Genomic DNA, 23506 nt, shown 5'->3' with positions numbered 1-23506 from the left:
AGATGCACACAGTTGGGTATTAGCTTTGCTGAATTGTATCCACATGCTTCGTAAACCATAAACCACAATAATACCGTATATGAAAGGCTCTAGAGTCTGAGCTCTACTTCCTAGAACATTTTGACTTGTGACTTAAATTTAGACACCAGCCCCCTTGCACACTTCCCAAACAGAAAAAGAAAGAAAAAAACAGGTTTGAATAGATTGCAGAATAATTAAAAATTCTGTCAGCTTTTATTTTGGTTTGTGGTTTCCCTCACTTCATATGATACCTGTACAATTTATATAATATATATTTGTTAGCAACTATTTTCAAGGATGAAGCACGCGAAGTGCAAAATTAGAACCAGAATATCTGATGAGGACCTTGAGAATTAATTGAGAATTGCTACTACATCCATTATACCAGATATTGATGGGTTCTTTTTTCAAAAACAGTGTCAAATATTGCACTAGTTTTATGTTGCCCTCTTTTATTTTTATATTAACAAATATTACAAAAAAATGAAGTTTTAATACTCAGATAAGTACATTATCAGTGATAGTTAACTTTTGATCTGCCCGACTTTTTCTGCTCATCAGCAGTCCTTATAGTTAGTGTATTTTACCTATGGCCCAAGACACTTCTGGGGTTATTTACGAAAATTGGAGAGTGCAAAATCTGGCGCATCTCTGCATAGAAACCAATCAGCTTCCAGGTTTTATTGTCAAAGTTTAATTGAACAAGCTGAAGTTAGAAGCTGATTGGATACCATGCTCAGCTGCACCAGATTCTGAGTGCTCCAGTTTTATTAAAGCGGAGTTCCAGTTGAATAAAAAAAAATAAAAGTCAGCAACTACAAAAACTGTAGCTGCTGACTTTTAAAATACAGACATTCACCTGTCCCTCGGTCCAGCGCTGTCGTCACCATGGCCGGTTTCACCGGCTGTCTTCTCTTCTCGACGCTGGCATCATTAGTTTGGGCACCTTCACAGCCGAGTGCACAGTGTGCGCGCGCGAGTAGCGCTGCACTTTGTGAAATGTCCCATAGTCTTCTGGGACCTGTCACGTGTCCCAGAAGACTACAGGGAGGGAGGGGGGAGGACAACTTCCGTTTCCAATCGCCTTAGGTTATCGCACCAGAAGTGCTCCCCAAAGGTGCCAATCCTTAATGGGGAGCGGAGGACAAAGCATTAATTTGGAAATTCCCCTTTTGGGTTAAGCTACGTTTTAAATCAACTCCTTCCTTTTCTTCCAATGTGAATGTTTTTTTTCCTGCAAACTCTCCCCTGTAAAAACAAAATATTTATTTAAAAGAAAAAGGAATACATCAGCACCACTCACTTGTGTCCCTGTTCCAATTAGGGAAGGTTGCACCAATGTTAACTCATTTTCAGTTACTGAAAAGTAAAATTAAACAAATCTTGTCATTCATATACTAATGTATCAGACTTTAGGCTCCATGGGAATAACTGATTGGGGACAACAAATAATATCAATCAGTGTTGATGGGCTGTGTATCCAAGTTGCCCATCATTATGCAAATTTGGTTGTGCATCCTCTACTAGCGTACAATGCTTGATATAGTGTCAGGTACTGTTTAACCGCCTCCCGCCCTCCATATAGTACAATGACGGTTGCAAGGAGGTTTTCTCGTTCTGGGAGGACGTCATATGACGTCCTCCCATTCTAATCGCGCATGCGCGGCTTCGGGAGCGCGCAGTGCGGCAATCGGCGGTTTGCTGTGTCCCTCGGACACAGCGGATCACCGATCAACAGAAAGAGCCGAAGATGTCGGCTCGGTCATGTGATCAGCTGTGTTCAATCACAGCTGATCTCATGTAAATAGGGAAATGCTAGTTATCGGCATTTCTCTGCTCACGAGCTGTCACGCTGACAGCTCGAGAGGAGAGCAGAGCTGGTAATCGGCATCCCTCAGAGGGGACATGTGCACTGATCATCAGGGCACTGATTATCAGTGTGCCCTGATGATCTGTGTAGCCCCAGCAGTGCCACCTGTCAGTGTCCATTAGTGCCAGCTATCAGTGCTCATCAATGCCACCTGCCAGTGCCCATCAGTGCCACATCAATGCCGCATTTCAGTGCCTACCAGTGCACATCAATGCCACATATCAGTGCCCATCTGAGCTGCCTTTCAGTGTCACCCATCAGTGCCAGTCAGTGCCACCTATCAATGCCAGTCAGTGCCACCTATCAATGCTGCCAATCAGTGCCATCTATCAGTGCCGCCTATCAGTTCCAGTCAGTGGCGCCTATCAGTGTGCATCAGTGCCGCCTATCAGTGCCCGTCAGTGTTGTGTATCAGTGCCACTTAACAGTGCCACCTATCAGTGCCAGTCAGTGCTGCCTATCAGTGCCACCTATCAGTGCTGCCTATCAGTGCCATATATGAATGCTTCCTTTCAGTGCCCATCAGTGACGCCTGTCAATGCCCATCAGTGCCACCTACTAGTGCCTCCTCATCAGTGCCCATCAGTGCCACCTATCAGTGTCCATCAGTGCAGCCTATAAATTCCCATCACTGCAGCCTCATTAGCGCACATCTGGTAAAGACCCCCACAAGAAGTAGAGAGTAGAGATAGGAAACCAACACTCAGCCAACCCATATCATCTGGTATTTAGAGCCAACCAGTCGGCAGAGAGTGTTCCTTAGTAGATAGAAACGTTGTCTCCAAGATGTTATATTGTCAGAAATGTAGGCCAAAACAGGGGTTCCCCACAGACAGATAAGGGATAGCAGCTGAGGCTGGTCTGATATAATGTCAAGAAGAGTGCTGCTTTTCAGGGGACTGAGGTGGGCAGTGTTGGCAGTGGGGTAGGAGATGGTGGAAAAGGTGGCTACATTCAGCTCTTACCCCGCTGTCAACACTGGTCAGATTGGTCCCATGGAAACCAGTGCTCTTCTAAACTAGTGCTCTTCTTGGCATTGTGTCAGATTAACCTTTGTTGCCAGCCCTTAACTACCTGTGAGTAACCCCTGTTTTGACCTACATTTCAGACAGCATAACATCTTGGAGGCACTGCTTGTATCTACCAAGAGACACTCCCTGCGGTATAGTTGTCCCTATATAACAGGTGATGTGGGTTGGCCGAGTACTGGTTTCCTGTCTGTGCTGTCTTTCTCTTGTGGAAATCCTTAATGGCTGAGTGGGACAGTTTAGAACTGAAGTGTATATTTGCCAATCTGTATTTCTGTATAATAAATATACAGAACAATTGATCCAATACATGCATGATATCAACAACCCAGAACTGTTAAGTACCGCAAAATGCATCGGTTATGGTATTCAAATGGACATTAATCTGAACTTTGATCTGTACACATGGTGTTTGATATCATTGGCTTTATTTTATTTTGCAGTAAATAAAAATTACTTTCTGAAGATCTTATATACACATGTTGTTTTGGACTAATATATTTCTTCCTCACTGGTTTATGTAATATTGGTTAGTGGGAGCTTGCTTTTCCACCAGTCTCAGCAGACATGGCTTTGGGGAAGTTACCATTGCTATATTTGCTATCTCAGCAATGGTCCTTGTTCTCATGTTGAAATTCTGTAAATCTGAGACATGCCCAGGGTAAATGAAAGAAATTTCCCATTTACTGCTCCCATATCTCCCACATGATAGGGATAAGATAGCATTTAGCTTTTGGAGCCCATATGTTGTATAGTCAGCTCTGTATAGTAAGGTTCCAGGAATTGGGAGTTAGAGAACGGATATGGAACGGATATGGAAAGGGACACGAGATATCACTGAAATACGATATGAAGAAACAGTCATACAAATTTTTGCAGATGAGGCGCCAGAGACATTAGCGAGAAGGAGAGCCTTGAAGCCATTGGTCTATATGAGAGAGAAAAAAGTCAGATGTAATTGGGGGTTCCCAGCTTCATTGATCGGATGGAAAGATGGAAGATCGGCAAGGCTGAGATATCCAGAAGATTATAATGACTTTTGTGATAAATTAGATTTGCAGTGAGTATTTGTTCTGGGGTGGTCTGTAGGAGCAAGGGAAAAAGAAGTACATGGTTCAGGAGGGTGGCGACAGGCTCCAGGGAGGAAGAGTTAGGAGGTTGAGATATAGATGGGGGGGAGGCGGATCGGGGGGACGCGGAGGAGGGAGTTGAGTCCCGGGGGGTTCTCTCTCTCTCCCGCCTTGTCTCTCTCTCTTTTGCTTTTGCCCCGCTCCGCCTTCCCTCCCGATAGGTTAAAGTTAGATTGGGTTGGAATTATTATACCCCCCAATGGTTTGTACCCCTACTGAGATAGCAGAGTGTGAGAGGGGGGATTTAGGCTGACAGGGCAGGCTGGTGTCAAGGGGGAACATGGTACACAACTATCCTTTAATACCAGGAATGTCATCTGTCCAGGTAAATGGGGGGTGGTCATGTGCTGAGCTTCACCCTAAAGTAGGAATTGCTAGAAAGGATCTTTTTAGACAGTTTCCAAGGCTTAATGTAGGCCAGGGGGGTGAAGGGGAGGAGGGAGGAGGACAAGGGTGGGATGGAAGAAGAGGGGGATGGAAAAGAAGTGGATTGGTAAAAACTATCTGTATCCAATTAGATATGAAATTAAGGTATTAGGTCAAAACAAGAAAGGAGGATATGAATGAGATTAAGTTTATGACCTATAAGGTGAAAGGGTTAAACTCACCAAAAAAAAGACATAAAATACTTAGGGAAGTCCAGCAATACTGTATAGACATAGTATTTCTCCAAGAAACTCATCTAACCAGAAATACAAATGTGAAACTATACTCGAAGCAACAACAAACTTGGTTTTATGCTGATTCATCTGTAAAGGGAGCAAAAGGGGTATCAATTGGGATTTCAACAAAAGTTAATTTTCACCTGGAGGACAGAATGGAAGACCCAGAAGGTCGGTACCTGTTCATCAGGGGAAGGTTACAGGGAAGGGAATATACACTGGCCAATATATATTGTCCTAATAGCAAGATTCCTAGAGGGGATAATAAGGAAACTGGTGGATTTTAGGGGAACCTGGTCGTGGCAGGGGATTATAATCTATGTTGGGACTCTAGATGGGATGTGTCACCTGGAGCGAGGAGAGAAGAAGATAGGAGTCTTAAATTATTGAAGATGTTACTGTATAGACATCAGTTAGTTGCTGTGTGGAGGATAAATCATCCTAGGAAAAGAGACTATACCTTCTTCTCCCATGCTCACGGTTCATACTCAAGATTGGATTATATAATGATTGAGCACAGACAGTTGGAGAACCTGAAAGGATCAAGCGTAGAAGTTATGTCAATATCGGATCATGCCCCTGTCACGATGTGGTTACAAATAGGGAAATGTGAAGATAAAATACTTTCCTGGAAATTGAATGAAATGCTTTTACAGGATCCTGAAGTTGAGAAGAGGCTAAAAAAGGAAATTGAACAATTTTTTGAGATAAACGAGACCGAGGGAATATCCGAGGCAACAGTTTGGGAGTCACATAAAGCTTATATCAGAGGAATATTGATCTCAATAGGCAAAGAAAAGAAGAAGGAAAGAGGGAAAAAAATTAAACAGGTCATTGAAGAACTACAAAAATTGGAACAAATACATAAAATAAGAAATGGGATAGATAGATAGATAGATAGATAGATAGATAGATAGATAGATAGATAGATCGATCAGAGGATAGTACTAAAAAGAGATGAGTTGAAAGAACTGATGGAACAGGAGGATACCAATGGGGGAATAGACCAGTAAAACATCTAATGAGAAGACTCAGGAATAAGAGAGCCAGGAATTTCATAGAAAAAATAGAGATGGGAAGGGAGAGAATATGTATAAAACATCAGATATTGCCAGGAGGTTTTATAATTATTATAGTGAACTGTATAATGTAAGAAGGGGAAAGTACAGGGGAAGTGAGGAGGAGGAGATAAAAAGAAGACAGAACTATCTACGTGAGGTAGAGTGAGGTAGAGTTACCAAGAATAGCACAGGAAAAATTGGAAAATCTTGAAAGCCCTATCACCCCAAAGGAAATTAACTTAGCCTTAAAAAACACGACAGTAGGTAAAAGTCCTGGACCAGATGGGTATACAGTAAGGTACTTGAAAAAGTTTAGAGAGCTTCTTGTCCCTAAGATATGTAAATATATGATTGCGATAGGAGAGGGATCAGAAATGAGGGACGAATCCCTTTAAGTTTACATCACGCTCATTTTGAAGGAAGGGAAGGATTGCTCTCAATGTGCGAGTTATAGGCCGATTTCATTGTTAAATGTAGATACCAAACTGTATGCAAAGGTACTGGCAACAAGGCTGAAGGACCTAATGCCTGAATGGGTACATATGGACCAGGTAGGCTTTGTACCAGGGAGAGAGAAGAGGGACAGTGGTTTGAGATCCTTGATTGTCAGGCTCCGCCCAACGGGATCTCTAGTGGTCCACAGCACGGGGTTTCCCACGACGCGGAGTCTAAGTCCCAGTCTGCCTTTTCACCAGGGCCCCTGATGATGGGGATGGACTTGGTGCAAGACTGAAACCAGGTCGCGCCCCTGGGCACCCCCGGCGGTGGCAGAGGGGTCCCGCTGAGGGTGTGTGCCCGGGATGAGCCTGCTGTGAAGGGGAAGACAGGTCCGATCCGAGCGGGACGGATGGGATGACAGATCCCGATCTGAGCGGGATGGATGGGATGACAGATCCCGATCCGAGCGGGATGGATGGGTGACTGCTAGGAGCGAGGTCAGACTAGCCGGGTTGGTATCGTGCGGGCAACGTGGTACAGGGGGAGCAAGCGGAGAATGGTCGGGGTCACAAGCCAGGTTCAGCAGGTAGCGGGCAGCGTGGTACAGGGGATCAGGCAGAAGGATGGTCAAGAACGAGCCGGGGTCAGAGCAGGAGAGGGTCAGCAAATATCGGAACAGGCAGAGTTTGGCAACAAGGAAACGTACTTACAGGAACAGGAACAAGACCTTGCGGCAAATTGGAGATGCACAGGGCAGTTTTAAATAGAGCGCCCTGTTCTCCCATTGGTGCGGCCGTGATCGCTAGTGCGCATGCGCGGCCGCGATCGCCGAGGACTCTGTGCTCGCCGGCTGGGACGGATCGGCCATCTGCGCATGCGCGCACCGCCGAGGACCCGGGATCCCTGACATTGCCCCCCCCTACGGGCAACCTCCGGATGCCCAACCGACCCCTTCTTAACGGCTAGTTCCGAAAAATTCCTGCACAAGTCTTGGGGCATGCACATTTTGGGCCGGCTCCCATGAATTTTCCTCCGCCCCATATCCCTTCCATTTAACCAGAAACTGAGTTTGGCCTCCCCTTTTCCTACAATCTAAGATAGCTTCAACTTCAAATTCCTCCTCCCCATCCACGTTTACTGCCTCCGGTGGTTTAGACCTTCGATCCGGGAAGGGGTCTGGAGTTGCTGGCTTCAACAGGGACACGTGGAAGACCGGATGGACCTTCATAGACTCGGGCAGTGCAAGCTCGTATGCTACCTCGTTGATCTTACGTTTGGCCCCAAGAATTTGGGAGCCAATTTCTTCGAAGGGCAGGACATTTTTAAATGTGCGGTGGACAACCAAACCTGGTCTTCTGGCTGCAAACTTAATTCCCCTCTTCTTTTCCTATCAAATGCCCTCTTATTGTCACCCTGGGCCTTTGCCATTGCTTCCTGCAATACCTTGTTATTGGTTGACAAAAAGTTCAACATATCCTGCGTGGCCGGGACTGCGACCTCCGGGATCAGATCGGGCAGGAATACAGGGTGGAACCCATAATTTGCGAAAAACGGGGACTGTCTAGTAGCAGAGTGACTCGCATTATTATATGCGAATTCCGCAAGTGGCAGGAGGGTAAACCAGTCATTTTGGAGGAAGGTGGTATAGCACCTGAGGTACTGCTCTAGGGTCTGGTTTGTACGCTCCGTCTGGCCATTGGTCTGTGGGTGGTAAGCTGAGGAGAATGATAGCTTAATTCCCAGGGTTTCACATAGGGCTTTCCAGAACCTAGATGTAAACTGAACCCCTCTGTCAGATACAATATCCCTGGGAATTCCGTGGAGTATTACCACTTCCCTAATAAAAACACGTGCTGTCTCAAGGGCCGTAGGTGTGTCCTTTAGAGGTACAAAATGGGCCATCTTGGACGGGAGGTCTACAATCACGAAGATTGCTGTGTGGTCCTGAGAGGGTGGGAGTTCCACAATAAAGTCAATGGAAATCATTGTCCATGGTCTGTCAGGTTTTGGTAATGGACGCAAAAGACCCCAAGCTTTATTCCTAGTGGGTTTGTTTCTCTGACAAACGGGACAGGTCTTTACGTAAGTTTCGCACTCTCTGGCCATATTAGGCCACCAGAAAGTGCGCTGCAGCAGCTCCAAGGTCTTAGGTACCCCAAAGTGCCCGGCCAGCGGGTGATCGTGGCAGTATCCTAATACCAGCGTACGGGCTTCCTCAGGGTCCACAATCTGATTCTCCTTCCAGAGAAGTCCCTCCCTATTTAGTAAGGGGACACCGGGTAGATATTGCAAAAATAGAACAGAAAAAAGCCACCTGTAATGGCACAAGTAATTTGTGTCATAATACTATCTCCGACTCACTTATCATAGAAGTGTGGATTCATAAACCGAGAAATGCATAGTAGACAATATGGTAGTGTGACAAGAGCAACACCACCCAAAGAAAAGAGGTTACTTAAAGATCCACGCGGAGTAATATAGATTCAATAGTTACAGAGAATACTTTATTTGATCACATAGATCATGGGGAGGTTAAGCATAAGCACGGTGAACATATCAAACAAGTAAAATCATTTAAAAGCACTAGGCGTCCTCATATCTGGGTGATTTTGGCACATAGGGAACCATATAAGGCAATGGGATATTATTTAGCTATATGATCCTAGGTTTCCATATAATTCAAACTTGTATTTAGATTCGCCATGTATTCTTCAGATGTATTCTTGGTATAAGCCAGGATATGTAGAATAGCTTCCTGGTAAGTGGAAACTGGAACATAAAAAATATATGGTGATAAAAAAGTTTAAATAGCACATAGATCACACCATAGCTGCCCCATGCAGAGATAGATTAGTACTTATCTTTACCTTCTCAGTAACTTGGCTGTCATACCAGCATGATGAATGTAGAGACTTCCTGGGTAACCACCCCAAGTGAAAGTCCACAGTAACAGGTGATTCTAAAGATATATATAAAATTATATAGATCATAAGCATCAAGCAGAATCCCTGAATAGTAAGAAAACGACAAAATAAAGGTATATATTACCATCAGTGAAGATCAAGAGGACTCACGTCGACTTGAAATAAGATCAGGTCCTTAATGCTTGTTCTGTAGTGCATATATAGGTGGGAAGCCAGGTAGTCTCAATACATAAATTTCAAAAAGAGTATTATATATGTATTAGGCACTGTATACCTGAATCTATATACCCAGTAAAGGGTAGACACCGGGTAGACCTTGCATTCCTACGGACGCGGTCTGCAATTTAGAATGGAGCTCCGATTGGAGGACTAGGAAATTCCCTGGGGACAGGATAGTGTCTGGCTTGGGACTCTCTTCGGGATCCCCAAACATGCGGGAGAGCGCGTCTGGTTTCGTGTTCTTAGACCCTGGCCTATAGGTGATGTGAAAAAAGAACCGTGAAAAGAACAGTGCCCACCTGGCTTGACGTGGCCTCAGACGTTTAGCTGTTCTCAAATATTCTAGGTTCTTGTGGTCCGTGAAAATCAATATTGGGTGTACCGCCCCCCCTAACAAGTATCGCCATTCCTCTAGTGCCACCTTGATCGCCAAGAGTTCCCGATCCCCGAAATCATAATTCCTTTCAGCAGCAGTTAGTTTCCTGGAGAAGAAGGCCACCGGGTGCATAAGCTCCTTGATGCCCTTTCTCTGGGACAGCATCGCCCCGACCGCATTCTCGGATGCGTCTACCTCCAAGATATATGGTAAGGACGAATCAGGATGACTCAAAATAGGAGCTGCCGTAAACAATTCCTTTAAGGCTTCGAATGCCCTCTGTGCCTCAGGTGTCCACTGGAAGCGAACCCCCTGCCTAGTCAGCTGGGTGATAGGGGACACTAGGCCCGAAAAGTTCTTAATGAACTTTCTATAAAAGTTCACGAAGCCGATAAAGCGTTGGACCGCTTTCTTATCGGTGGGTGCTGGCCAATCTAAGATGGCCAAAACCTTTTGGGGATCCATGGCTATTCCCGTGGGAGAGATGGTTAGACCCAGAAACGAAATACTACTCTGTTCAAAACAGCACTTGTCTGCCTTGGCATATAAGCCGTTCCAACACGCGCCTCACGTGACCTCTATGGTCCTCCAAGGTTGGGGAAAAGATAAGGATATCGTCAAGGTACACAATGACAAAGATATCTAGGTAGTCCCTGAACACATCGTTTATGAAATGCTGGAAGGTGGCTGGAGCGTTGCATAGGCCGAAGGGCATAACCAAATATTCAAAGTGTCCGAATCTGGTACGGAATGCTGTTTTCCACTCGTCCCCCTCTCTGATACGGACTAAATTATAGGCACCTCTCAAGTCTAGTTTAGTGAAGACAGATGCTGACTTCAGCCTCTGAAAAAGTTCGGGGACTAGTGGTAGCGGGTAACGGTTCTTTACCGTGACTTTATTCAAGTCCCGGTAATCTACGCAGGGCCGGAGGGACTTGTCCTTTTTTTCCACAAAGAAAATGCCCGCCCCAGCTGGTGACGTGGAGGGTCTGGGAGGAGATCAATTGGGCAGTCATAACCTCGGTGCGGGGGAAGAGTGTCCGCCCCCCGCTTGCTAAACACATCCAAAAAACTATGGTAGGCTGAAGGAATGACTTGCGCCAGCTCCGCATCTGTCTCTAGACACAACAAAGCCTCCGGAATCGGGGGGGTCTTAGGGAGGCAATGCTGCTGGCAGTATGTGCAGAGGAACTGGATAGAACCCGTCTTCCAGTCCACCTGGGGATTATGGGCTCGTAACCACGGGAGCCCCAAAATAATTGGAAATAATGGGGATGCTATGGCGTCTAACCGAAGGAGTTCTTCATGATGGGTCGATACGGTAGTACGGATAGGTGGGGTCTCGTGGTCCACCACCCCTGACTTAATACGGGATCCATCTGCTAGAAAAATATTCAATCCCACCTCCTTTGTTTGTAGGGGGATTTGTTGCTGAACTGCAAAGTCCAAATCTATGAAGCAACTACACGCCCCAGAATCCACAATTGCTGTGGTCACCACCGTTCTCCCCGGCAGCTGAAGTGACACAGGTACCGCTAGATAACTAGTGTTGCCCATACTGTTAGAAGTGACCGTAGAGAAAACAGCGGAACACTTACCCCTCTTGGCTGGACAGGTACGTACCACATGGCCTGCTCCCCCACAGTAGAGGCAGAGATGGTTGGCCAGACGCCTCTGGCATTCCTCAGGTGTAAGTGTCGGCCGTATCCTTCCCGATGGCCCGGACTTGGGTGTATCCATAGCATCCTGATTCTGGCTTGCCGCCTGCGACTGGGTTGAAGCCTGAGGGGGTGTTCCAGTTGGTCCTTGTCCTTGGTTGCACCTTTCCTGCCTGCGCTCCCGCAACCGGCGGTCAATTCGAATAATCAAATCTATTAAGGCCTCCAAAGTACTAGGTATGTCTATTCGGGCCAATTCGTCCTTCAGTGATTCAGCTAACCCTATGCGGAACTGGTGGTGCAGGGCCACCTCGTTCCATTGGTTGTCACTACGCCAACGCCTGAATTCGGCGGCACAGTCCTCTACTGTCCGGTGACCCTGCCTAAATGTATATAGGGCCCTCTCGGCCGTTGCTGTGCGCAGCGGGTCGTCATACAAGAGGGCCATAGCCTCAAAAAAAACTGTCACTGACCTCAACAGTGGGTCTCGATTCTCTAGGAGCCGGTGGGAACAGTCTTGGGGTCCACCCTGTAGTAGGGAAATGATGAACCCTACCATCACCGATTTGGAGAAAAAGGTCCGAGGCTGGAGGTTAAAGTATAGCTGACAGGAGCTACGAAAGGCCCTGAATCTACTTCGGTCTCCAGAAAAACGTTCTGGTGTGGGGACACGGGGTTCTGGTACGGGTAACAACCCCGGTGTCTCCCTAGTGGGTTCCCCAGACCCCCTGGTAGATGTAGCTAAAGTCTGCATGCGACTGTCCAATTCTGTATAACCCTCCTGTAGGCCACTAATTCCTAGTGTAAGGGTCTCCATTTGTTGGCAGATGTCATCCAGAGGGGAAATTCCCCTTCCAGGCTCAGTCATGGCCACAAGGTACTGTCAGGCTCCGCCCAACGGGATCTCTAGTGGTCCACAGCAAGGGGTTTCCCAGGATGCGGAGTCTTAAGTCCCAGTCTGCCTTTTCACCAGGGCCCCTGATGGTGGGGATGGACTTGGTGCAAGACTGGAACCAGGTCGCGCCCCTGGGCACCCCCGGCGGTGGCAGAGGGGTCCCGCTGAGGGTGTGTGCCCGGGATGAGCCTGCTGTGAAGGGGAAGACAGGTCCGATCCGAGAGGGACGGATGGGATGACAGATCCCGATCCGAGCGGGATGGATGGGATGACAGGTCCCGATCCGAGCGGGATGGATGGGTGACTGCTAGGAGCGAGGTCAGACTAGCCGGGTTGGTATCGTGCGGGCAGCGTGGTACAGGGGGAGCAAGCGGAGAATGGTCGGGGTCACAAGCCAGGTTCAGCAGGTAGCGGGCAGCGTGGTACAGGGGATCAGGTAGGAGGATGGTCAAGAACGAGCCGGGGTCAGAGCAGGAGAGGGTCAGCATAAATCGGAACAGGCAGAGTTTGGCAACAAGGAAACGTACTTACAGGAACAGGAACAAGACCTTGCGGCAACTTGGAGATGCACAGGGCAGTTTTAAATAGAGCGCCCTGTTCTCCCATTGGTGCGGCCGCGATCGCTAGTGCGCATGCGTGGCCGCCGCCGCGATCGCCGAGGACTCTGTGCTCGCCGGCTGGGACGGATCGGCCATCTGCGCATGCGCGCACCGCCGAGGACCCGGGTTCCCTGACATTGATACTGGTACAAAAAGCTAAAAAAAAAAAAAACACTGGTAATATTATTGTCGATTGACGTGGAAAAGGCATTTGAGGGGGTCAACTGGGGATGTAGAAAAGTTAGAAAAGTTGGGGATGGGACCTAAAATGCTGAATTGGATAAAAGCATTATATAGGAACCCATCAGCGGTGGTAAAGGTAAATGGAACCTTCTCTCAATTTTTTTAAATGTATAATGGTACCAGGCAGGGATACCCTCTCTCCCCCTTGTTGTTCGTGTTGTCATTAGAACTATTTTTGGAGAGGGTTAGGAAAAGTAGGGATATAAGGGGGATAAGAGTAGGAGACATGGAGCATAAAGTCGCTGCTTATGCAGATGATATGTTGTTCTATGTTGCTAATCCTAGAATAACACTACCCAACTTAATGAAAGAATTAAAACATTATGGGGCAGTATCAAATTTGAAGATAAATCCTGTAAAATCGGAAATTCTAAATATTAATCTCTCAGTTATAGAAAAGAAACAGTTACAAAAAGTATTCCCTTTTTCCTGGAGGAAAAATTAAATAGGATATCTCGGAATAAAATTAACAACATCGGTAAAAAGTTTATATAAAAAAAATTACATCCCTCTGATAATTGAAATAAAGGATGAGTTGAAAAGATTAGTAAAAGGGGGGGCCTCTTGGATTGGAAGAATTAACTTAGTTAAGATGGTGATACTTCCAAAAATATTGTATAAATTCCAGATGCTCCTGATTGCTCTACCGGGAGCCTTCTTTGCAATAACCAGAAAGATGATTATCAAATTTATATGGGCAAATAAGAGACCAAGGATAAGTTATGAGGTGTTATGTAGAGCAAAAGGAAATGGAGGACTGGGATTACCAAATATGAAGAATTACTACACAGCTGTAATTTTGTCACGGGTAGTAGATTGGTCATTTAATTCACAAGGGAAAAGTTGGGTAAAAATGGAAGGGGAATTAAGTAAATCATAATTAGAGAAAATTATTTGGATACCTTATGGGTCCCGCACATTAGATGTAGAAACAAGTGAACTGACTAGGATAGTACTGGAAATATGGGATAGAATACACAATAAGGAAAAATGGAAATTTAATTCACTGTTGATTCCACTAGAGGGAACAGATTTTTTTGCACCTGGAAATGTCAAAATTTGTGGGAGATGGATAAAAGATAACAATGCACGTTTTAAAGATATTATTATACAGGATTTATATAGCGCCAACGGTTTTCTTAGCGCTTTACGATATAACGAGAGACAATACAGTAACAATACAGTTCAATACAAGAGGGATTTGAGGGCCCTGCTCCTTGGAGCTTACAATCTAGGAGATCATGAAAGGGGGGAGAATATGCACGTTTAAAAAGTTAAAAAAGAATAAGGATCTGTTTGTTAGGTTTGATGAATGGAGGTATAACCAGTTATATCATGTTGTTGTGAATTTACCACAACCGTTGAGGGAAATAGAGGAAATTAATCCATTTGAAAAATTAATGAATGTTGATGTAAGCCCAAAACATATCACTTCAAGGATATATAAGATCCTTATGGATCTAGATGTTGTAGAGCCCCCTGGTTATGTAGGAAAATGGGAGAAGGAATTAGGAATATAAATGAATCCACAGCAAAGGAAAATCAAGGTAACAAATATGTGCACAGTAGAAATTAACTATAAATGCTTAGCGAGATGGTATATAACACCTAGTGTTGTCCATAAGCAGCAAAGGGATAGCCCCATGGTGTTGGAGAGGTTGTGGAGAAAAGGGCAATATGGAGCACATTTGGTGGAGCTGCCCGAATATACAGAATTATTTGAGGGAAATAGCTCAACATATACAGGAAATATGTGAGGTAAATATTCAGGGAGATCCATGGAAATGTTTATTTTATTATTTTGAGCCCACTTTGGAAGTATATAAAAATAAAGTATTGTATCATTTAATTAGTGTGGCAAAGGGTTTGATCCCAAAATTTTGGCTAGTGGCTGATGTTCCAAGGATGGTAGACTGGATAGATAAGAGTGGAAAATATTGTTAGAATGGAGGAATTGAGATGTATAGAACAGGATAAAGTTGGAAAGTTTAAGAGAATATGGAGTTGCTGGATGAAATGTAAAACTTCGGAAACTTACATAGATTTAATTAGAGTAAAAGAGGTAGTTTAGAAGCTATGGTGAAGTTATGTGGATTAATAAGATAAGGAGAATTGGATACAGATAGAGAAAAGATTACGAGGTTGTAGGAAGGGTGGGAGGGAAAGGGTAGGGGGAGGGAGGTAGTGGGTAATAGACTGTAATTTAAAAAAAGGTATATCATGGAAGATGTAATGTGTTTTAATACTGTTTGTATAATAACCAAATAAATATTTAAATAAAAAAAAAACAAAAAACAAAAACCCAGCCTATCTGACTAACATAAAAGGCATTACATGAGATTTGACGGATGTACAGTAGGTAAAAAATAAATGCATTTATATCAGTTTATGTACAATCAAAGATTCCGATATAGGTTACTTAAAATTTTTTCAATATTTGTTTGAAGTTCTTCTATTGTCTAATACAGTACAGTAATTATTCCCACTAACAGGAGAATACACACGCCTTCCAGATTTTGTCACCGGGCAGCTAGCTCTGAAAACTATAATGAAGCTGTATGTAGGCACGGGCAGCATTAGTCACAATACCGGGCACAGTTGCTATAGCAATGAAAAGCATGGCATGTTGATGACAGTCTACATTTGTATAGGAAAAATTCTTAGCATGCGATTAGAGTCAATCGGAAAAAATAAAGAGGATTATGTATAAAAATTTCTTGTTGCCCATTGCAACAAATCAGATTTCCTGTATAAAGGGGAGCTCTGTGAAGAAGGACAGAGGGAAGTAAGTGTAGTTTGATAATCATACTCACCTCTGTGCTGTCCTTTCTGAGATCCAGCTCTCCTAGAACTGTGCCTGGAGAACATTGGTACCCTAAAGTGGAACTTTACCCATAACTTAACCCATAGAAAATAATGTTCTTTAGCAAGAAACATACATTCCACGTTGATAATTTTTGTACCAAAATTAGTGTGTGCTGTAAATTGTTGTCAGCATTGTTCCAGTTTCTTCTTGCTGGAGGCTGCCATTTTGCTGAAGCCCAGAGCCCCTGAACAGTAGTAAATCTTTAGGCTGTCAGCAGATTGGCTTCTACATTTTCGGCAGTGCCAAAAATAGAGAGCAACTGTGCATGTGCAGAGTAGGGAGAGACAGTGTAGTACTGGATTTTGAACAATATAGGCACTTATTTTTAAAGTGGTTCTAAAGGCTCAAGGTTTTTTACCTTCGTGCATTCTATGCATAAAGGTAATAAACCTTCTGTGTGTAGCGCTCCAACCCCCCCCCCCCACCGCAATCCTTACTTGAGCCCACTCTGATCCAATAATGTTCTTGACAGCCTCTGCTGTCTGGGGACTCTTCCTCCTCATTGGCTCCCACTGCTGTCATTCACAGCCAGTAAGCCAAGGAGGAGAGAGAGGGGCAGGGCGGGGCTGAGCCTAGCATCTGTCTGTCTTATGGATGCATAGAGCAGCAGCTTGGGGACGAGCATGCAGAGGTGCCCCGGGGGCGAGCAGCTTTCCCTGGGGACACTGCTCCAGGAGGAGGAGTGCCAGTGAGGACCCAAAAAGAAGAGGATTGGGGCTGCTCTGTGCAAAATCACTGCATGGAGAAGGTAAGTATAGACATGTTTGTTATTTTAGAAAAAAAACCAAAGCTTTAGTGTCACTTTGTGTTCTACTTTAGGCTCAATGTTTCCAGCCTGTGCAATTTTAACTGTGGGGGTTTATGGAAGGGTGTGGGGGGGGGGGTCTGTGGCTTTTTTGGGGGGGGCTTATAGAAACAGGAGGGGGTCTGCTGCATTGTAGGGGGTTATGAAAGAGTGGGGTGTCTGTGCTACTTAGGGGTTTATGGAATAGTATGGGTGAGATCATAGTGATTTATTAATGAAAGTGTGGGGGGGGTAGTAGTGGCAGGGCTTTGTGTTAGGGTTTATGGAATGGGGAGGGGTATGTGGCACAGTGGTATGTTTATGAAAGGATGAGGGCTATAAAACAGTGTGTGTATGTGTGTGGAGGGTGGGTTCTGTGGCACTGTGGGTGTTATGGAAGGGTGTGGGGGGTCTGTGGCACTATAGGGGGTTCATGGATCGGTGTGGGGGGGGGGTCTGTGGCACTGTGAGGGTTTATGGAAGGGTGTGGGGGGTCTGTGGCACTATGGAGGGTTTATGTAAGGGTGTGGGGGGGGATCTGTGGCACTATTGGGGGGTTAAAGGAAGGGTGTGGAGGGGGGTCTGTGGCACTATAGGGGGGGGTTAAAGGAATGGTGTGTGGTAGGGGTCTGTGGCACTATAGGGGGTTTATGAATGGGTGTGGGTGGGGGTCTGTGGCGCTGTTGGGGGGTTACGGAATGGTGTGGGGGGTCTGTGGCACTATGGGGAGGCTTATGGAAGGGTGTGGGGGGTCTATGGAACTATGGGGGGTTTATAAAAGGGCGTGGGGGGTCTGTGGCACAATGGGGGGTTATGCAATGCTGTGGGGGGGCTGTTGCACTATGGGGGGTTTATGGAAGGGTGTGGGGGGATCTGTGGCATTATGGGGGGTTTAAGGAAGGGTGTGGTGGGTCTGTGGCATTATAGGGGTTTTATAAATGGGTGTGGGGGGTCTGTGGCACTGTGGGGGTTTATGGAAGGTTGTGGGGTCTGTGGCACTATGGGGGTGTTTATGGAAGGGTATGGGGGGTCTGTGGCACTATGGGGAGGGTTTATGGAAGGGTATGGGGGGTCTGTGGCACTATGGGGAGGGTTTATGGAAGGGTGGGGGTCTGTGGCACTATGGGGGGGGGTTATGGAAGGGTGTGGGGGTCTGTGGCACTATGGGGAGGGTTTATGGAAGTGTGGGGGGTCTGTGGCACTATGGGGGGGGGGCTTATGGAAGGGTGTGGGGGTCTGTGGCACTATGGAGGGGTCTGGCAATGTGGTGGGTTTGCAGTAGGAGAGTAGTTTAGGGAAGGGGGGTATCTGTGGCACTATGGGTGGTTTGTGGTAGGTAAGGGGGTTTATATAAGGGGGGGCAATGTCTGTGGCACTATAGGGATTTGTGGTAGGTGAGGGGTTTAGGTAAGGGGGCACCATGTTGGGGGGGTGTCTGTAGTACTGTGGGGGGTTTGTGATAGGCGAGGGGGTTTAGGGAAGGGGCGTCTGTGGCAGGTGAGGGGGTGTCTATGGCACTATGGGGGGTTTGTGGTAGGTGAGGGGGTGTCTATGGCACTATGGGGGGTTTGTGGTAGGTGAGGGGGTGTTGTGTGACACTACAAGTTATGATTCACACTCCATACACCTCTCACTTCAAAGCGTCTCTCGTACTTGGACATGTTAGTAAGAGACGTGTTCTATACACTGGAGCAGGGCTCTGGTTATAGTGAACACAGAGCTCCTCTCTGGGAATGCTCTGATAATACGAGTTCCTATACTCCTCATTATGAAGAGAAGTCACACAGCACACCACACTCGCTCCATTGCCTTCTATTCTTCCACCTTCCAGAAGAGAACAACCTGAACAGCTTTGTACTGATCCACCAATTACAGGCGCTTTCTACTGATCCACCAATCACATCCCGCCTATCATCTCGGAGAGGAAGTCTGTGGAGAATGCTCCTCCTAACTTCATCATACACAGCACTTACTGGCTGATAGCGGAGTGGTGGGCGGGGTTATTCTCAGCTAGGGAAGTGTATTGCAGTGTATTGCTTAGAGCTTCCGGTATAGATTGTGGTCTCCCGGTACCGGAGAGGGGGAGGAGTGGCGGTAGCTCAGCACGGTTTGTCCCTGTGTCCGGGTGACCTGTGCCTCTGTGGACTCTTCACAGCAACAAGTCCCTGGATGCGGTGCGGGGCTCAGAGCTGGGGCCCCCCCCTGATCACAGCCAGCTGAAGGGGCTATGACGTCTGTGGCGGAGGCTGGAGCGGCAGTAGTGGCGGACGGGTCAGTGACATCGGTGTGGAAAGCGAGAGGTGACGGCACTGCGCTCCGTGGAGGTGGAACAACGCCGGCGGACGGCGGCTCTCTGGGCACGGTGAGGGAGCTATGTGTGAGCGGATCCGGGGTTGGCTCTGTGTGTACCGGACTCCATCCACTGGAGGTGTGTGTTCCGTGCTCCGATCACCCACCCCATCTCCTCACCAGAGTGGACGCTGTGATCGGGGCTGTCATCACCAGTCCTCCCTCCACTCAGCGATCGACAGGCGTGCTTCCTGTGTGTGGGAGGATTAGTGCCCCATGGCTGGTGTCAGTGGCAGGAATAGTGCCCCATGGCTGGTGTCAGTGGCAGGAATAGTGCCCCATGGCTGGTGTCAGTGGCAGGAATAGTGCCCCATGGCTGGTGTCAGTGGCAGGTCGTTGGTGTCAGTGGCAGGAATAGTGCCCCATGGCTGGTGTCAGTGGCAGGAATAGTGCCCCATGGCTGGTGTCAGTGGCAGGAATAGTGCCCCATGGCTGGTGTCAGTGGCAGGAATAGTGCCCCATGGCTGGTGTCAGTGGCAGGAATAGTGCCCCATGGCTGGTGTCAGTGGCAGGAATAGTGCCCCATGGCTGGTGTCAGTGGCAGGTCGTTGGTGTCAGTGGCAGGAATAGTGCCCCATGGCTGGTGTCAGTGGCAGGAATAGTGCCCCATCGTTGGTGTCAGTGGGGGGAATAGTACCCCATGGCTGGTGTCAGTGGCAGGAATAGTGCCCCATGGCTGGTGTCAGTGGCAGGAATAGTGCCCCGACGTTGGTGTCAGTGGCAGGAATAGTGCCCCGACGTTGGTGTGAGTGGGAGGATTAGTGCCCCGTCGCTGGTGTGAGTGGGAGGATTAGTGCCCCGTCGCTGGTGTGAGTGGGAGGATTAGTGCCCCGTCGCTGGTGTGAGTGGGAGGATTAGTGCCCCGTCGCTGGTGTGAGTGGGAGGATTAGTGCCCCGTCGCTGGTGTGAGTGGGAGGATTAGTGCCCCGTCGCTGGTGTGACTGGGAGGATTAGTGCCCTGTCGCTGGTGTGAGGATTAGTGCCCCGTCGCTGGCGGGAAAGGTGCCCCACGGTTGGTGTCTGTGGTGGGAATGTGGCAGGAATAGGGTCCCATTGTTGGCGTCAGTGGCAGGAATAGCACCCCCTCGTTGGCGTCAGTGGCAGGAATAGCGCCCCCTCGTTGGCGTCAGTGTCAGGATTAGCGCCCCCTCGTTGGCGTCAGTGTCAGGAATAGCGCCCCCTCGTTGGCGTCAGTAGCAGGAATAGCGCCCCCTCGTTGGCGTCAGTGTCAGGAATAGCGCCCCCTCATTGGCGTCAGGGGCAGGAATAGCGCCCCCTCATTGGCGTCAGGGGCAGGAATAGCGCCCCTCGTTGGCGTCAGGGGCAGGAATAGCGCCCCCTCGTTGGCGTCAGGGGCAGGAATAGCGCCCCCTCGTTGGCGTCAGGGGCAGGAATCATGCCCCATTGTTGGGTGTCAGTGAGAGGTTAGGTGTCACATTGTTGGTGTTAGTCAGCGGAGTAGTGCCCCATTGGTAGGGGGAATAGTGCCCCAATTTTGTTGTCAGTGGAAAGACTAAGACCCCTTTGTTGGTGTCATTGAATGCAATAGTGCCCCATTGTGTCAGTGGGAGGAATCTTTGATGTTGGTCGTGTCCCAAAGGGCCACCTAAAAGCAGGAAAAGGCCAGGGACCACTGTTCTACCGTCCGCTCACCTGATATGCCCATGCTTGTTGCAGGGTCATGACTCCCCCCAGGCACTAAGGAAAGATGAGGATGGCATCCCTTCAGCTCCTATATTACAAGTCTGCACTATGAAATATCTGATCCAAGTTTGGCTCCCCATTGGTGTTGCTTATTTTTTCTGATTTTATATTGGAGTGTTAATGTCAGTCTGGGACAAGTACGGGTGAGTGTAGGGTTAATGACCCCCCCATCTGCAGCCTAGAACTCTACAGGAAGAATAGCTCCTGGACTGGTAGCCTGACAGCTGTTCCTGTGTTGCGTGTCGGAGCAGTGCATGTGTGTGGGAGCTGAGGGCTGCTTTGTTTGTTCTGTGTCTGTGTACACCTCGGCTGGCAGGAGGATGAGTGTTTACACTGAATTCTGTTTACTGGCGTCCTGTATCCTCTAATCCCCTTCCACACTCCTCTCCCACATACTTCCTAAAGGTGTATGAGACATGCTGCTGATGTCCTGCTGTGTGAGAAGGTGTGTTTGGGGTTGTCATCCTAGATTCTTCCTCCAGTCACTTGTCTGAAACAATCATGAGTGTCCTAATATGGTATGATTCCACCAAGAAAAGATCAGGAGAGCATCTTTGCAGCGTGTGCGTTCAAGAAACTCTTGACTATGGCAGCCCTGTTCATGTGTATGGAAATGTTAGGGAGGACCTTCTTTGATTTGCCTTCTTTGCTACCTCTTGGTGTGCTTGATATACCCTTGGAAGCATTTTGTTATGTTGGCTTGATGAGTACAAAAAAAAAAAAATCTGTTGTCTTTGTGAAATTCAGAGCTGCCCTGTGTCCTCTCCACGCTTTCGGTGTATTATCTCCAAGAACCTTCTTAGTTCAGAACGATTAGCATTTATGTTGTAGAGATCTGAGAGTAGGAGTGGTAAAGTGCTTTAGGACACGGGGAGGGCTGACTACACTGTACAAAAATGTTGTGTTGTCAGTCTACAACAGGGCTTAAGGAAGAACTCTGGGCAAAATTTGTATTTTCCCATGTAGTGGGGCTGTGCCTGCACCACATGGGTTAACTGCTTGTTTGTCTTCTCTAGGGGATTGCAGAGCGGAGACATGCTTACTTAATATGCCAGTCCTATAAGTACAAGACTGGTCTCCACCGCTCCTGCTTGCCCGCACGCTAGCTGTCTTGTGAATAGACTGTCCCTGACATCATTACCCCCATAGACCATCTCTGGATGTGAGGAGTGTAGGAACAGTCCACCGCTGGTTGTGGGGGAGCATCGGTTTTCCAGGGGATCAGATAAGTATAACCTTTCAGTGCACCCCTAGACAAAACAAGCAGTTAACCCATCTAGTGGGGGTGTGCCCCTCCCGTGGTTCCTGGGATCTTCCACCCCTACCGGAGCCCAGGAACGCAAGCGCCGACTAGGGGAGGGAGAGCGCTGTGTGACTGAAATGTGTTAAGGAGAATGTCACCAGCACACCAAGGATCACCAATATGGGTCCAGAAGTTTTAATGAACGATCACATAGTTACAGCAAAGCAATGTTTCGGAGTCTCGCAGGACCCCTTCATCAGGAATGTGGTGCTGTCACTTCTGGTTTCAGAGGCACCATTTCCTGCCTCTGAAAGCTAGGGGGGACACATCTAACCAAGCTGATCTGTGCTTGGTTAGATGGTGTGAAAGGCAGGGGAGACATTGGTTTCCATAAAGAGTACCTACCACCTGTCATCACATGGGATTTATTAACCCCTTGTAATGGCAATCAATTAAAAAAAAAAAAGTTTAAAAAAAGAAAATGCTATGATAAATTGCCGTAACTCCCGTTGCCCCGCACACCTGTGCAAATGCAAGTCCGGGGTGTGCACGCATATGTCGTATCACACGTGTAACATATCGCTGCGAATGTCAGAGTGCGCTCTGACGCTAAGTTTATAGAAAAAAAATTTCCCTGGATTTCTGCTTTAAACTGAAGCCTAAACTTTTTTTTTTTCCCTCCATTTTGAATGGAGTGGAGAGGGATTACAACAGTCAGAATTTTGCTTCTGTCTGTTTCCGGCAGAGCCCCATTGCACGGGTTAAATGCTCTTTTTGTTCTAGGGGGAGAGTACACTGACAATATACTCACTTGACCCGCTGATTGTCCCCGCACAACACCAGTCCTTTCTGGTCCTGTTCCCCCCTGTGGTCCAGCAGTCTTGTAAATGGACTGTTCCTAATGTCAGAACACTCAATGCGTTCTGTTCAGGCAGGTACAGTCCACCACTGGATCTTTGGGGAATGCGGTTTTCCGGAGGATCAGCGGGGCAGGTGAGTTTGAGCTTAGTCCTCACCTCCAGAAAAAAACGAGCAGCACAGCCCCACTGCATGGTGAAAAAAAATATCTAAAGTTCTGCTTTAAAGCTGATCTCCAGGTTTCATTGAACGTTTAGTCGTTTGTTTAGACCAGTATTTCTCAACCTTTTTTCAGTCAAGGCACCCTCTAAAATTACACTGTTGAACAGGTAAAAAGTTTTGGGCATAAAATTAGCTAATCTTACATAATTTTGGGGTGCTGAAAACAAAAATGACCCTAAAAAATGTTGATTGGCTCTAGTTTCCATGATATATTCACCCATCTAATGACATAAGCCATTCAAAATTATGATGCAACTTCAGCTGCATATTGCGCAATTGATACTGGTGACCAATAGAAAATTGCATGTATACTGAGATGATGCAATATTAGCCTTTAATTGCATCACTTCACTGCA

General features: G+C 47.1%; 1 protein-coding gene across 1 annotated transcript in view; it reads left to right on the top strand.

The window, feature by feature from the left end:
* The first annotated feature begins 18771 nt into the window (after nt 1-18771).
* ATP2C1 (ATPase secretory pathway Ca2+ transporting 1) overlaps nt 18772-23506 on the top strand; it is a 163016-nt gene continuing 158281 nt past the window's right edge. Inside the window, exon 1 of the mRNA XM_089652058.1 lies at nt 18772-19136. Within this exon, the coding sequence (XP_089508184.1) occupies nt 19002-19136 (135 nt within the window). The 5' untranslated portion in view covers nt 18772-19001. The remainder of the gene's footprint in view (nt 19137-23506) is intronic.

This window comes from Staurois parvus, unplaced genomic scaffold (assembly GCF_062004578.1).
Source record: "Staurois parvus isolate SC_StPar_1 unplaced genomic scaffold, SC_StPar_1.0 ptg000670l, whole genome shotgun sequence".
NCBI classification, from domain to species: domain Eukaryota; kingdom Metazoa; phylum Chordata; class Amphibia; order Anura; family Ranidae; genus Staurois; species Staurois parvus.
Note: the sequence above shows the minus strand (reverse complement) of the source record. Positions and strands in the feature narration are given on the sequence as shown.